Source organism: Serinus canaria, chromosome 1A (genome assembly GCF_022539315.1).
Source record: "Serinus canaria isolate serCan28SL12 chromosome 1A, serCan2020, whole genome shotgun sequence".
NCBI lineage: Eukaryota > Metazoa > Chordata > Aves > Passeriformes > Fringillidae > Serinus > Serinus canaria.
In genome coordinates, this window is record NC_066314.1 from 55031194 (window position 1) to 55047715 (window position 16522).

Here is a 16522-nt window from a genome sequence, read left to right on the forward strand (position 1 = left end):
CATGGCAAGATCTTACAAATGACACTACGGTGACAAGCCATTCCCAAGATGTGACTGTCCTCTCCAAGGGAGCAGTTTTTCAGGAGCCACAGTCAGTTTCACAGATACCACATGAGCACACTCACTCCAGCAGCTGGGAACTGCTGCCAGGAATGGCCACACACAGAGAAGAGGAAGGAAAACACAAGAGATGGTACATCTTGCAGCAGCAAAAAAGGAATGTTGTACAAGCTGTTTGGCTCTCCAGCTTATATTAATAACATTTTCAATTAGTAAAACACTTAAAAGCATATTTTACTCCATACTGAATCTCCATAAGCAAGATCTGCTATAGTGTTTTACCATTCATGATAGCAAAAGAAGGTAAGAAAGCCTTATGAAAAGGTAACCTCTTCTGGTTTTCATCATTCTTTTCAGCATTTTCAGCATTCTTCAGGAGCACTTTTCATCCCCCAGTTTACAACAATGTACTGACAGCATGTATAAGCCATTTAATACTGTCTTTTGCCTTTTCCCCCCCTCTACAACCATCTCCACTGTTTGTTAATCTATTTACTATCACCACTTTTTCTCATTTTAAGTCAGAACAAATGTTTTTTTGGGGGGGGTTCCTTATTTTCCACTGTTATGCAGAAGCCTGTAACACATAGTCTGTACCATCAGGAATAAAAATTGCTCATTTAGCAGTCATAAAGTTTTAATTCCTCTTTTTATCCCCAGTGCAAGGAACAATGCAGACCTCATCAATAATTAATTTTAAAGTTCAGAGACTTAAAGGGGAAACCTGGGTTTTAGTCTTTTTAGTTCTGACCCCTACATCCACATAAATCAAGAAGATTGTTTGCTACTGGTTCTCCTAAAAAAGCCCCCAAAGTCTTCCAGTAATATGTCACTGAAATCCAATCACAGGAGCCCAGACTACCACCAGTTGCAAGAATTACAGGCATTAGACCATGAAAAGCTTTCTGCTTGGATTGTTATTGAAAACACCAGCAGAATTGATCATGTAGCACAGAACAGCTCTTGAATGAATGACTAAAGCTCCATTTGGACACCTCAGTGAATCTGCTCCAGACAAGAAGCTTGGGCAGGATATACCCCAGGCACAGACAGTGAATCCTTTGGAAAACCCTCAAGGGGCCCATTCACAGCTCCACTTTGTGGTACTACTGCTACTTTGAATGGAATTGCACTAAATACACCTGCTTGATGACTTTATACACTATTTAAAGCCACTCCGCACATCCGTACCTTCAGGGCGAGCTTTTGGCTTCTTCAGGCCTCCATCTTGCATCAGCTCAAAAGCAAATGAAACATTGTGCACCTGAAAGACAAAGAGTTTAGAATCTCAGAGTTATATAGGCATCAGAAGCCTTATAAAAAATTTTAGATGCTTTATTCTCTGTACTTGATAATTTTATTTAAATCAATATTAAACATTTACATGATTAAACATAGCAGAACCATAAAGTGCTTGGTGACAGCAGTTCCTGGGCAGACTGTGCAGAAAATCTGCAAAATAAGCTAAGTACAACTGTACATAAAGAGTTTCTGAACAAGCCCCCAGAGATCACACAGGAACACAAATTCAGAGGAAAGAAAATGGACAAAAAGGGAAAGTGAAAGAAGGTCTTCATTTAATCTCTCCTTTGAGGAACAAAAATTACAATATAAAGAGATCTGCATAGCAGATTTCTTGTCCATGCTTACTGAAATTTAGGCAAGGTAATTAACATTATGAATTCTGTGCAGTTTTGTCACTGCACATGACAGTTCTGGAGAGACATAGTTTACTACTCAGGACTTTATTAATAATCTCTTCTACCTGCTGCAGTTCCTCCTTGTTCATTGTTACAAAACCAATCACTTTCAACATGGTATTTTTTTCCCACCAAAACACAGAGCCTACCTCTCCTTCTTCAATTTACAAATGCCCACTCCTCAAGGCTAAGTCTCTACACAAAACTACATTGTAACTTCTGGAATACTGGGTAATCTTTACTAATTCCAACCACTGATGATAAAATTGTAACCAAACAATTGTAACCAAAGATGCTGGCTGCAACTCAGCACCCTGCATTTCTACAAGAGCAAAAATTGAAGATAATGGGACAAGGAAGCAAGAGAAAGCTATAAGGGATGTGTGAGATGTAGTAGAGAACCATCCTTCCTAGAGATGCACCTTTGCTGAGGGGCTGACAGCAACAACGTGTGCAGGAGCCATTATTAAAACCCCATTTTAAACAGCACTCACAAAGCATTCCATCTTTAAACTTTAGTCAATGCTTCCCCTTTTGACCTAGCTCCCTCCTGCTGCAGCTCAGCCAACACAAAACCTGTCCTCTGCCCTGCAGAACCCGGCAGAATGAAAAGAAGCAGAGGTCCTGCAGGACGACAGCAGGACCAGCTTCAGGGTATCCTGATATACCACCACCAAATATACAGAGATGCATATGCAGGTCTGGGAACAACTGCAGACAGAGGCAAACTTTTGATTGTGACATTAAAACACAGCCTAAACACTTTTCTCATTGTGAGCACAAGGTGGGACACAGGACAATGGAGCAAGTGTGGGGCTGAAAGCAAAAGATCTACACACAAGAATACTTCAGGCAGTACTACAATCTAAAAAATTACTTTGGTTATGCAAAGTACTATATAGTACAGAGCATTCATTATTCTGTTTATTCACCCTGGATATCTGTAAGCTTTATGTGTTGTCTGATGCCAGGAACAGAGTAGCTTTCTTCCTTAACTGTGAGGAATTTACCCATTCATTTCACAATTTTTAGTGGTTTTAATCATCAAGTGCCACAGCCCCTTTGCTAGATCTGAAGAAAATGTACCAGCTTCTGTTTCACCTGGCACAAGGAGAAAAGATAAAATAATTGGAAAAAAAAAAAGTGATAATAATGCAGAAAGAGCATAACCTGGAGTTTCTACCCACCTTTTGATCAAAACTTTCAGGTGTTAAGTAGAAGTTGTGAAGAGGAACAAAATAGTCCTCCAGGAGACCCATGAGTAAAACCAAGTAAACACCATCTGCAAACTTAAGAGGAATATGAGGAGAAAGCATCTGTTTGCAAATCAGCATTCATAAACAAGAAGAAAGAATGCCTGGCCCAAATTATGTATATATATATATATATATATATTTTTTTTTTTTTTTCTTTTCTTTTTTTTTTTTTTTTTTTTGCTAGCACAGAAGTGTCAGATGGTTCAGGAATCTTTTCTTGCTTTCCTCATGTTCATTTAATTTGCTTGAGGAATCCTGCCAACTTCACAGCAGTAGTTAAAAAAAACCCCAGACTTCCTGGGGCACATTATATACTCCCAGTCCTACTGCTACAGAATCAGGTAATTTCAACCACAATCCCTCTCAAGTTGTGTGTGTTAGACATTCAAATCTTCGCTCTTAATCAAAACTTGAAAATAAGTCTCCCCTGTCACAGGTAGGAAGTTGAATTCAATAAAAGAATATTTTCCCCCAAGTCAAAATGGATTGTTTATGGTTGCAGAAAACACTAAATAAAATCTTACATATTTTCAGCCACCTTATTCAGTGTTCCTACCAGACCAGATGGCTACTGATTGGCTAAAAGGGATAATGTTATGCAGTTCTAAGACTTCCCACTTGTGATCATGATATGGCACATGTGACACCCTCTCTATTCTTGGGTATGGCTCAGGTAACAATTTCTTGTGACAGATCAGATCCAGCTGCCCATTTATTTCAGCAAAGCTGTAAAATAGCAGTGAATGAATGACTGATATTACACCAGGCTCAAATGAATTACCCATACTCCTGGTATAATTCTCTGGATACTGTGCTTATCATTTTGCTGAGACAATAAGATAACCATCTCTCACGGCTCAGGAAACTAAACTCCAGAAAGAAGATCTGCTTCTGCTTAGCCAAGCCATGTCTGAAAATTTGCAATTTACACAGGTTACATCCAAGAAGACAAAGCCTCCTACCTGGGTTTCCAACTCTGTTACTTCCAAATTCAGTTTATTCAAGTGTTTGTTCACAAAAGTGATCAGAGACTATTGAAAAAAAAAAAAAAACCAGCAGAAACAGTGATGTCAGACACTACACTCAGTGCTGATGTGAAAGGGTTAACATAACCTTTAAAGACATTTTTAAAAACACAATAGGCATGTTTGCTGCCTGCTTTTGCACAAATAAGTACGCAGGACTTATTTGTTTGCACCAGATCCAGAACTCAGCAGATAGTGCTGTTACATGCAGCTTTCCCAGCAAATCAGGCAAATTTTAGTGGCCTGGGAAAATGCTGTGATGACATTGGTGCCTGAAGACGAAGTGAGCAATAGATGCATTTACTGTCCCCACTAATTTTTTTCAGGTTCTTGAAGGTGCCAACAGCACAGTGGTGTGCACACAACTCTGTTCCTTGAGGGATGTGTGTAGTCAGCACATGGATTACAGCCAGGATGTAGCCCTGGTCTGGGATTTCTATTCCAGATCCAATCCTGCCATTACAAACCAGACCTGTGCTAATGGATTGAAGCACAGAGATCTGTCAGCCCACTTACATCACTTACAGAAGGGACACAGAGCAGAGTGTTACCACTTTTATTGTGTGGAAAGAGTTAATTCTTTATCCACTTAAAAGGACTTTTCTAAAAGACATTTCAGGCTGGAAAGATAAAAATCTTCCTGAGACTTCAAAGCATTATTTTAAAAGCACACATCCTTTATTTCACACAAGTGGAAGGGACAATTTACAACACCGATCTTCACATACTGCTCTCCTAATAAGCAGCTTAACAGCCAGGCTGGAAAAATCTGATGGAACTACAGGGAGTCTCATATATATTCCCCCAAAGCAGCAAGAGGTGGCAGAGAGAGATAAACAGCTACATTACCCCTCTGCACTGTCTAACACAAAGCCATGCCAAAAATACATCTGGATGGACATGCTGGGAATGATGTTCAGCCTTTAAGGACAAACCAAGGGACCATAGGAATACGTGCTTAGCACCTGGGCAAAAGCAGCTCTTTTGTAAAAGCTTTATATACAGCAAACTTCTTTATGGGTGAATCACATTTAATGTTTGTAAAACATCACCTGGCTTTGACACAGAGATCCTTGGGATTAAACAGCCCTTTCGCTACTTCAAATTCCTCTTCTGTTATTTGCTGGATACTTCTGAATATCTTTCCAAAAGCACAAAAAAATGCAATGTGGAAAATAAAGCTAGGATTTTACTTTTTACCTTTTTGACTACGCTGAGCTTGTCTGGTGCATGATCAAAAAGAGTGTCAAAGGCATCACGCTCTGGTTTGGGGGAAAAAAAATTAAAATCAGAACACCTCCAACAGCACAAGTGTGGAAAGCAGGTTTCCTGTCCAAAACTTAAAGGTTTTTCTCCTCAAAAAGTCATGTAACAGAGACCCAAGCTAAAAGTCAGCACGCTATTTTGGTGTCTGGCTATATGCCAGAGCAAAGAGCCCTGGGAATTTTAGAGGCAACTGAAAATAAACATATTCACTGATTTCACTTTTCCGCCATTCAAAATTGGTAACCCAATATATGTGGGTGAAAGAAAAATTAAAATGAAACACAAATTCTGTCTGTACCCCAATCCTAACTTAAACAGCTATAATTACATCCAGATTCAGTGTCAAATTCAGACATTGATTTGGTTAATTTAAAATTACTGGTAATACCCCTGACACCAGTAAAGCCTAGAACTGAACTCAAGTGAATTATGATTCAGCGGTGTATGAAGAGCAAAGCCTACATAAAGCTTTGATTTAAAGATTTAAATTATGTTTCTACCTTCAAAGCACTGTCTATCAATATCTAATCAAATCTGTTTTCAACATAGTTTCTAACAGCTTTTTCATGATCAAATACTTTTTATTTACAGAACACATTTTAATAGTTTTCTACTGTCAAATAAACATATTTATTATCTAAACTCCTTTGGTATCTGAAGATATGTTATTTAGCTCCTATAGCTCCCTGACATTACTTCTTTTCCAGTGCCTTATTAATATTTAATGTAGATATGCTGCAAGAGGAGAAATTATAGTTTTGACATATTATAATGGGAAAATAAAGAAAATAAATTACTTCTTTTCATCCTTTACAGGAGCATACATCTTAAAATGAGAAATTACTTAATGCCACAAAAAAATAAATACAAAAAGGGAAATCTCTTGGCAGCAACAGCAAAAGAAATGGGTTTTGCTTAGAAGACCAGACATACAGTTGGTAAGGCCTAAACTTCAAAGTCTAGAAAATACAAAGGACATAGGATTCTCCATGCAAAGGAATTAGATCCGGTCCTACCCATTATGCTCCACATCTGCATGGAGTAACAAAACCTGCCCCCACAACACATTCCAACCTCATGGAATTGCTCAACCCATTGTTTTGGTCTGCTGAAAGAAAAAAATGACCAGATTTCTGTGCCTGACGAAAAACAGAAACAGAAAAAAAATTCAAAGTTTGTTACTTACCAAATCTTCCCATCATCATCCTGCAAGTCAGAGAATTCAAAAACATGAAGTTAGTTAATGAATAATCAGTTTGGGAAGACAAGGGAATGGCCCTAAAAGGAGTTGTCCTTCAATATGCAGAGGGCCAACAACTTGTGCAAACCCAGGGGTCTGAGCACATCACAGAGCAGACCCAATGTGCTGCAGGAATGCCCCCAGCAGAGCACCAGGGAAGTCAGGGAAATCCATTTGAAATTAATGGAAATACTTAATTAAATTTTGCACACAATGATGACTTCTTATCTGTATTTTTTATGATGAAGGGTGAATGACTTTAAGTGCTTGTATGTGTATTTCCCGAAATATAATCTAAACCACACAGTTTACAAGAAGCAAAGCCATCTATCTCACTTTAACCTGTTTTCTCTGAAGAAAACACATTCAATGTAAATATTATGTAAATAAAACTGCCATGTATGAAATACATACATAGCCAGTGACATCACCAGACATATGCGGATGTTTATCAGCTGAGAATCAGGCCCTGATTTGCACACAGGAATTGGAAAGTATTCAGTGAATGTTGGATTCTGCTGATCACTGCATTTTTCATAGGTGTACTTTTGTCTGGATATGCAACGCATTAAGCAGTAACCTCCTAATACTGTGTAATGTTAATTAGCTCCATAAAATATACCTATAAACACACAGGCAAATCTGCAAACATCTTGCTAAAAAATGTCCAAGCCCCAGCCTGCAGATCACATCTTGCAAACCACATCTGAAGGAGAGCACAAGCTCACTGCATTGTTCAAGGGCACAGGAGAGAGGGGAGGAATTTTGGCCCACAAACCTGAGACAGAGCTCTGATACTACAAAAACCACTATGAGATCTTTAATGTCCACACAGAGATGTTATGATCTCATTTCTCTGTGCTTCCATCTGAAAGATCTTCCCCACTAAGCACCACATGGTGCTTCATTTTATTTTCAAAGCCATGGGAAGTTAAACCAACTCTACAGGGAGCCAATACACTGATAAACTGAGGGAGGGCTCATGTAAGTCCCTCTTAGAAAAGCTGCCTCCAGGCCACGTGAAGGAAAACCTCAGCTTTCAGTTGAAGCCAAAATGTATGTCTAGCCTTCTCCTTATAAAAAGGTCTGTAAAAACATACAGCAAAGTAAGCTGGTACAAAAAACTGGAGAGGGAAGAGGTTTAAATATTTATTTTTGCTGAGCTCTTCTCTCCTTACATCTTTAACTGTATCACTTCAGTTTAGAGAGCTATGTCAAAGAATTGCCTTTTTTCAAACTAATTCTCCCCCAAAATATCTACATTAGCCCTTCACTTAATAGAGAAAATAGCACTAAGCAGAAAGCAGATATATATAGCTACATCCAGTAGTCAGGGGGGGAAAAAGGCTCACAAAAGTCACTTTCAGTTAAAAGCTTCTAAGACACAAGAATTTCCAGAGGACACTTCTCCCTTGTAGCTTATTTTCAGAGACCAAGTCATTTCCATGTAGTTAAAAAAAGCACCATATGAAAGGATTTCATTAATTTAGCAAGCATGGAGGATGATTAAACTTCTCTCTCATGTTTAGAAATGGTCTCACATCCTGCACAGAAGTGTTTTGTGCTTACTCTGTCGTGGTCGTCAGCTCCTCTGAAACATGAGTGGTCTGAAGGAGGCCTTCACGTTTCTGGAAAGGAAGATGGAATTAGCAAAGGAGAAGCTCATCAGGGGCTCATTTAGCATCCTGCAGAGCACCAGAGGACACACCTGGATGAATTTACAAGTGTCACAGAGGCAGAGGTGAAACAGCCGACAGAGGAGGATTCACCCTGAGCAGTGGCATTGATCAGGCTGACAGCCCACAGGCATGTTTGGGAAATGTGTATTTGCACCTGTATTTGCAGCCAACTGCCTCATTAACAATCCTCCTCCTCCAAAGACCACAGTCAACATCATGCCTGGAATACAGTCTGGAGTTTGTCAGCCCCGCCTTAGACCCCCACAGGGCAGCTGGTCATGTCACGGTGCTAACCAGCAGCTTGGCACATCTGGCAAGCTGCTGACTCTTCTGGGACAGAAATGACACGGATGGCTGTTCCCAGGCCAGGGCTCCAGAGTGCTGGCACAGCTCTCCTAGAGCAGGCATGGCACTGGGGCCACTGCCCCAGTGGGGGGACACACCTGACAGGGGCACACACATCCTCCAAGGAAACACGGGGAGCACAAAAAGCTCAGCTAATGATTTCGCAATGAACAGCACTTCCCTGATACCAGGTTGTCTCTCCTTGGCATAATTTTCTGCATGAATAAGGAGTCTCTACCCAAGAGAAATAGCATGAGTTGAGACAGTTTCAAAACACCTCAGAGGGTGGAAGTACTTTCACCTGAGTGAAAAAACTCACTACGCATCTCCATGGGTTCCTTTCAAGACTATGCCTGAATGGAAGAATTTCTTTCCTCCCTTCTGTGTGCTCAAAAAGCTGACTCAAATCTCAGCAGCCATCTAGGAACCAGGTCTGTCAGAATGACTTAGGTAGGGTTAACAGAAACAACCCCCACAGGCACAAGTACATCTTTACCATCTCAGTTGAACCACAAGCAAGAACTTATTAGGGAGAACAGCTTTGAGAAGAAGCACATCCTTCCCCAGAAGCAGTTTGAGAAATAAGAATTGAAATCTAAAAACCAGAACGAGGAGCTCCTGCCCCTCCACTCCCTACTGAAGAAATGAAGGCAGGCAGAGCTGCTGGGAGGGAGGGAGCCTGGCTGGAGGCATGGGGGGAGCTGTAACAGCTCCATGCCTGCTGGGGCCCTGGGCTTTGTGCTGCCAGCTGCCCACGTCTTCACAGCCCTCACTTCCCTATCACACTCCAATCTCATCCTGCTCCCCCGAGGGAGCCATGGGAACAGTGCCAGGAGCTTTGGGGGGAAAGCCAGCATGACAGCATGGATGGAAAAATGAGGAGGCATCTGACAGGGCAGTGTTCTCCTGCATACAAAACAAAGCTGTCTTTATTCCATCCCACCACATCTCTGCTTTATTAACACAGGGCTCAGGATCTTCCAGGCACCCTGAACCTCAGGGAGAAGATGGTGTAACCTGTGAACAAAACCTCAGTAAGTGATGACTCCTGAGTAATGCCTCCAAGTGCCTGATAAGAAAGAGAAATGGATTCCAGCACTGGCTCCCCAGCTGGTAGAAAAGGAAGCACTGCCACCCCTCCCAGGCAGCCCAGCATGCTTCTCTCAGCAAGCCTAGGTCTCCTGACCTTACAATCCAAAAGCAAATGTCATTCCTTGATAAAATGCTGATTTTTTTCCACCACTGGCACCAGACACATTTATTCTTCATTCTGCCTTGGCTCTGACCTTTCAGACTGAAACTCACACTAAAAGGGAATTACTGCAAAAATACCTCAAAAATTTCCCAGCAGCATCAAGATGGGACATGCTGCAATTTCAATAATGAGGCTGACATGAGCTAAGCATTAGAGATAATAATTCCTGAGCCTTGGAAAAATAACCAATACAGTGAACCTTAAGGACAATTTTTCCACTTAATTCTGAGAACTTTTTTGTTTTCCTGAATTAGGGTATTTCTTCATCATGCAAGCTTACATTTAGAACAGCAGGCAGTCGAGTCAGCTGGAAAAATCTCAGTATTTTCAGTCCTCACTGGAAGTACCACCAAAACCAACAGTTTCTCTCCTCCCTGCCCTCACTGAGGAGGGCTGGAGTGACAGGCATGTGGTGAGTGACACCAGCATTAAAGCATGTATCACCCTAGACTCTTAACTCAGCATTTAGAGTAGCTGCTCACAGAATTTAACTAGAAGGCCCACCTGAACCCTTGCTCTGACAGGACCCTTCTTGAATAAGTTGGGCATACATTGCCATGGTTCCTCAATTTCCTATTTCACACAAAGAAACCAGCAAGAAAACTAATTCTGGAGGTTGATTTCAAAAAGGTTTTCAAGTTACTTCCAAGCAACTGTTTAAGGAACTCTTCTCTTGAGAGGGGCTGTGTCATGGAGGCCATTATGAAATAATAAAAAGATAAATGGTTTTCTGCTGGGTTGGTCTTGTAGTTGTTCCACATAATATGGAAAGACAGATAGACAGCTTCCTTGGCAGTTCTTCCTGCCAAGGAAGGTAAAACAGAAAGTCATCTCCAACATGCTTGTGGTTTTCTGAGCAAACGAACAGTGTAGGACCAAAAAAGGATAGTGCATTGTTTGACAGACCCAGATTGAGCTACAAATATTTCTCAGACTTAAAATCAATTATTTTTAATTAAAAAACATATGCAATACCTTAAGAAAGTCTCAGTCTGTCACCTCAAGATGCTAAAGGAAGAGAAGGATTTAATGGAAGGGCATAATTACCATGGAACTGTGGAGATCTGGATAAACACCTTCCATGTAGCACAGTGCTGTCATAATATTACCTCACTTTGTGGATTAGGACACTGAAAGTAAGAGGAAAAAAGAGCCCACAGCACTTACACAAGCTCATAAGGTGTTCTGCATTGCTCTGGGATGGGCTGTGGAAAGGCACACATCTTGGCTGAGAAGTCACTTGCTAAACCACTTTATTTTCATGGTGTAAGCACAGTCCTTTTGGGGAAGAAGCATCTCAGGGATCTGCACAGTGTGAGGACAGCTCAACAAGTGGATAAAGATAATCCAAGTCACCCATGAAAATGACTTAGCTAAATCTGAAAATTTCAGTGTGGGTGTGTTCTTGCACCATACTCCCACAGCATCTTGCATGGCTTTCTTGCTGCAGGGTCGGTTCTGAAAGACTTGCACAGAAGTCACTTAAACTGTTTATTTACCCCCTCAAATGTATATCCAAGCAAAAAGAGGCATTTAAATGAAAACCTCTCAGTTGACACCTTATGTTAACTGTGATCTAGTTTGACAAATCCCTGTTCATTGTTGGGATATGTAACAAGAGATCACTTCAAAACAAATTGGTAACAGTGGCAATAATCTTTTTAATAGTAGTTTTCTTGTTTGGATTAGGAACAATTTTCACCTCATCACCATTCTGTTTGTCATTGGAATAACAGAGGCTAAACAAAGTCCATTTAAAGAGATCTGTGTTACTGAACCAGCATGTCTTTTTAGACTAGATTATAAATGCTGAACTACTAAAATTCAGTTTACCGAACTAGAAGGAAGAAGGTTTTTTTTCCAGAACAAACATGCTCTGTTTCATACCACCCCTTGCTTTCCATTTAAATAAAAAAAGATTAGGAGTTGCAAGCTTTTCCTAGCACTGGGTTAGGGGCTAAGAGAAGCCTTCTCTTGCACAGTGCCAGCTGTGCCCATGCCCATCGCCAGGACTCCAGGCTCTAGATCCAGGAGCAGGAGCCTCGAGGATTTGACTTAACTCCCACTATACCTGACTCCTTGGGAACACAGGCATTGCTCTCTCTCCTGCCTAGTCTATTGTCAGCCTTAAAGTCATCCTGTCATCTAGTCTCTAGATCCAGGGACTCTGTTGAGCCAGATGGAGTCTCCTCTATATCCCTCCAACAGGAAAAAAGTGTAAACCTTCTCCACAGCCTTCTCTCTGCTGTAGAGGTGATGGTTCTGAAGTTAGGACAAGGAAAGGGAGGCTTTATCTCTCTATCTCATATTTTCTTCTGCCTTAGCAGTTATAGAAGACACTTCACTGTACTGGGCAGAAGGAGGTTTTTCACATCAGGGTGTGAGAGAGCTACTGACCAGCTTATATTTATATATTCCTCCTTATCTTTCCAAGACAGACAAAAGAAATTTCAAAATAAATCAGCCTCCTATTTACATTCATGTTACTTTATAACTAACTCACTGTTCTTAAATTCAAAATCACCTCCTATAGATAATACACACATTTATTATGAACCAGGGAGCATCCATCAATTTCTCATTTACATCACACCCTGCATGTCTAGAGCATTCAGGCAGGCAACCTGGAAAACACTATTACTTAAATATAAAGCAAAATGAAGCTCATGTAATCAACCACCCTCCATCTTGTAAGTGGATCCAGGTTTGCAAAACAGGGTGTGGGATCACTTCATCTTCTTCATTCTTGAAAGGAAACTCACAGCTGGAACAGTAAATGGCACTTGCAGAGCGAGTGCCACAACAAACAGGCACTTGCAGAGGAGAGTGCCAGCTGGAACATGTCTGCCTGGGATTTAGCAGCTGGGAGAAAAACTGGGTTTTCATGGGAAGCTTTCACTGGGATAGAAGGCAAGGAAAAAGAAGAGGTACAGATGCTTGAAAGTAGAGCCTTTGTAGAAGGAAAGGTTGACACAAAACAGAGAAAGAAATAACCAGAGCAGTATCTAGGGCAGGGGGGAAGCAGTCAGGGTTCCTTAGGTCAGATCTCTCCCCCATATCTAAGGAAAGCTAACAAAAACACAGGACTGTGATATAAATGATGAAAGTCTATCAGGCCTGCCAAGGAAAACAGCGTGTCTAAGTCTGCACATTAAGTCATTGGGGAAAAACAACACTGCTAACAGGCATTCCAGACTGGGGAGATTTTATGTCCTGAAACTCCTTCCTGTGCTGTTTAGGTTTCAATGGCTTCTCTGCAAAAAATGCACGGCAAAAAATCCTGTACCCAAGTGACAGAAATTCCAAGCCCAATGCTCTCTTATACAAAATCCCATTGGATGCTTTGAGCTTGCTATTGCAATAGCAAAGGGTGGCCCCAAACCTACTAAAGATGTGCTGTCCTTGGGGTCTCATTTAAGCACATGCAACCCAAAAATGCATTCCCAAGCATGGGACTCACCAAACAAGTGGGACACCCATTTTCTGAACGACAGGAGATGGGAGGCAATGGGTGGGAGCAGCCCAGCCCTGCAGAATCCCCTCTGCTCCTCCCAGGAGCTGGTACTCACCCGCACAACCACCACCTGCACAGACACGTGCTCAGGCAGCCGGATGGGAGCTCGGAAATGCATGGCCAAAGCCACTAGAAGATGCAGGATGGAAATCAAATTCTTGCCATGGATGGCTGCAGGGAACAAGGGAAATGAAGCAAGTGAAAGGACACTGAGGTGTAATTTTAAACAAATAGCTCTGGGGGGAAAAGGCAGTGAAAAATGCTTTTGGTCAACACAGTCTTTTTATCCTTCTTCCTCTTTTTTCTGAATTAGTAAGGCCTGCAGTGTAACTTCACAGGTAGCAAAGCCTACATTCAGCCCTTCCTTTAAGCATGACTTAAAAGACCCAACCCTCTCTGATCACAGACAGGCAGACTCAACTGCTTGGTTTTCACTGCACTGGAGGATACTGGGGAAAAATGCTCTTAGCAGATTTCCTAAGTGATAACACACTTACTGAGACAGAAAATATAATAAAAGTCCTTACAGTCAACATTCCACTTGATTGTCCAGCCATGGGGTCGGAGTAAATCATGGACAGCTTCCAAGACCGTCTGCAACTTCTGCTTCTGACCAATTTCAGATTGTGTCACCTCTGCCACATTCAGTTTACGGTCAGCCAATTTTTCTGTATGTGAAAAACAAACAAAATAATAAAAAGGGCAGGCAAAACCAGATTAAACTGTGTGGAGATAAGTGCAGACCACTGGAGTCCACTAGAACTTTTCTAACAGAATTCTTTTCCTTGGAAGGAAAAATAGCTGAAAGTAAAACTTTCACCAAAGTATGTCAGTTTCAATAAAAATGTGACAAAACTGGTAAAGTATGGCTGAACATGCTCATCAATCAGGTGTCAAAATATGTAACAACTTTCAGCTAGACATCAAGCAGCAATATCAATGATACCTTCCAATTTCTCTCACTGCAGAAAAGCATTTGGCACAACACAGCCTTTACTGCATAAGGAATCTGCACAGGTGTAAAGGACTTTTTTAAAGCTGGTTTAGGACTGTAAATTGGAAATATTTTGCATGAACATTTACTTCAGCTTGAGAAGCTTTATTTCAAGTCAGCTGAAGGTATGAATTTAAGCTAAAGCACACTTTGCATCCTCAAACCCTCAAGACTTATATCATCCAGGATTAGCTCAGTGGAACTAATTTAAAAAGTAAGTTGGTACAATCTTGTCATGTTGTTGACATTGTCACATCATAGTTGATTACTTCCAAATGAAATAAAACAGAAAAATCTGTAAAATTCCATTACTAAAATTTCAATCCTGCTTATGTAATATAACTATTTGTGGCCAAAGTCAGACAACTCGATCTTCTCTTCCTCTATGCTGTGGCCCTTGCAAAAGAGACAAGAGCTAAAATTCCAAAAAAACCCAGGGAGCTGAGGAAGGTGGGGTAGAGTCCTCCAGCCATCAGAGCAATGGGAACAGATCATCTCTGTTGTCGCTCCACACACATATAAAAATGTGGCCAAACTCACTGTGCTGATCTGTCCAGGATGTCAGGACTGGTTGGCCATATTCCAATTATATACTCTTCCACTCTCTAAAGAAAAACCATACTCCACTGTAGCAGACGCAGGGCCTGCTACGGCTCCGTGGAGGGATGTTTAGAGATAGGTATTTGCTGAGTCATAGGAATTGTACCAGGAGTCCTCACTCTGGTCCTCCTTATCTCTCTGTGACCCCATAGGCTAGTTTCCCTAACCCTTACAATTGGTCAGTTTTCAATCCCCGCTAACCCTATAAAAGAGGCCGTCTGGGCCCATTTTCCCTAGAAGAGCAGCTTCAAGACCCTTCACGAGACCCTCAGAATAAACCATCGTGGAACGCTCTTGGCCGCCTTCTCCTCTCTCATTTCATCTGCCTTCCAGGAGCCACGGCCAGCCGCAGCCCCTACAGCAAGCTGAGAGCTGAGATCACAAAAGAGCTGACTTTCACTAAGAGCTGAAATCACTGAGCTTGCTCAGGGTCTCAGCTGTGCGGCAGTCTGGCCTAGGGCACCCCAGCCTCCAGAGGGCTGAGGTGTTCGGCCTTGGGCCGCTTGCCTGGAGCGCTTACCCTGCGGGGAGCCAGCTATCCGGCTGAGAAGCTACCCCCTGTGGCTCCATTCATTTTACACTCCACCAAAACTGTTTTCACAACATTAAGAGTCTAAAGAATCTGAAGACTCTTTCAGAAATGTTTGAGTTGTCAAAATTCCTCTTTTTCCAATAATGGAGATATTTCTGCTCTCAAGTCCAAGAGTACTTCTTCTGGACGTTTTATCTAGCTGAAGATTTTTTTTTTTTTTTTTTTTTTTTTTAGGTGGCAGCAATACAAAAGTAACCCAAAGAGAAAAGACTTGGAGGTTATCAACTAATAAATACTTTGAACGTCTTGAATGTTTCTAACAATCTAAAGTAGGGATTTTTTTTGTCAATATTATCAAAACAAGCAAAATAACTTTTCAGTCACATGTAGGGCTTTTGCCTATTCTCAGTCCAGATTACCCATCAGTCAGCAAACAAATTTATTTCCTTTCACACCAACATCACGTGTACCAGTTAATTTTATCAAGGTGCAAGCAGTGCTACTTCTCTGAGTAGCACTGCTTGCACCTTGATAAAATTAACTAAACAAGGAGACATATCTCCATCAGTCATTTACTAATATCTCACTTCAAACTGCTTCAGCATAAGCCCAGTGACAAGCTGCTGTCTTTTAAACTTTTTGGGGGGGCCTGGCGATCAAGACAAAACACATCTCACTCAAAAGGAATGGTTAACTACTCCTTGAAGTTTAATGACCACACCTTGTTAGTTTTTCCAGGAAGGTGAGGGAAGGCACAAAGACACGGCTGAAGAAAAGCACAAGACTGGGGCTGAGCTGTGGTAGCTCCAGGTCAGGAGAGATGCATCTGCTCTCCAGTCAGGGCCCAAACTGAAGGAAATGAGTAAAAGTTGGTGCAGTAAAAGATCTCAGGCTGCAATATGTCCAGGTCTATCTTTCCTCCTGCCAGATATGCTAAGTCTGACTGATCTACACAGAGAACCATAGAACCATTTGGAAGGCTGGAAAAGACCTTTAGATCACTGAGTCCCAGCACTAACCCAGCACTGCCAAGTCTACCATTAAACCACATCCCCA

At 41.4% G+C, this 16522-nt stretch overlaps 1 protein-coding gene across 3 annotated transcripts in view; it reads right to left on the minus strand.

Moving 5' to 3' along the window:
• Positions 1–16522, minus strand: part of PARVB (parvin beta) — a 52257-nt gene that overhangs the window by 6031 nt on the left and 29704 nt on the right. For all 3 annotated transcript variants that reach the window (XM_009094077.4, XM_018918554.3, XM_050969692.1), the window contains exons 5-12: positions 13868–14008; positions 13396–13511; positions 8117–8175; positions 6494–6513; positions 5242–5303; positions 3979–4047; positions 2948–3049; positions 1252–1324 (exon numbers count right to left, since the gene is read on the minus strand). In XM_009094077.4, coding sequence (XP_009092325.2) covers positions 1252–1324; positions 2948–3049; positions 3979–4047; positions 5242–5303; positions 6494–6513; positions 8117–8175; positions 13396–13511; positions 13868–14008 — 642 coding nt within the window. The remainder of the gene's footprint in view (positions 1–1251; positions 1325–2947; positions 3050–3978; positions 4048–5241; positions 5304–6493; positions 6514–8116; positions 8176–13395; positions 13512–13867; positions 14009–16522) is intronic.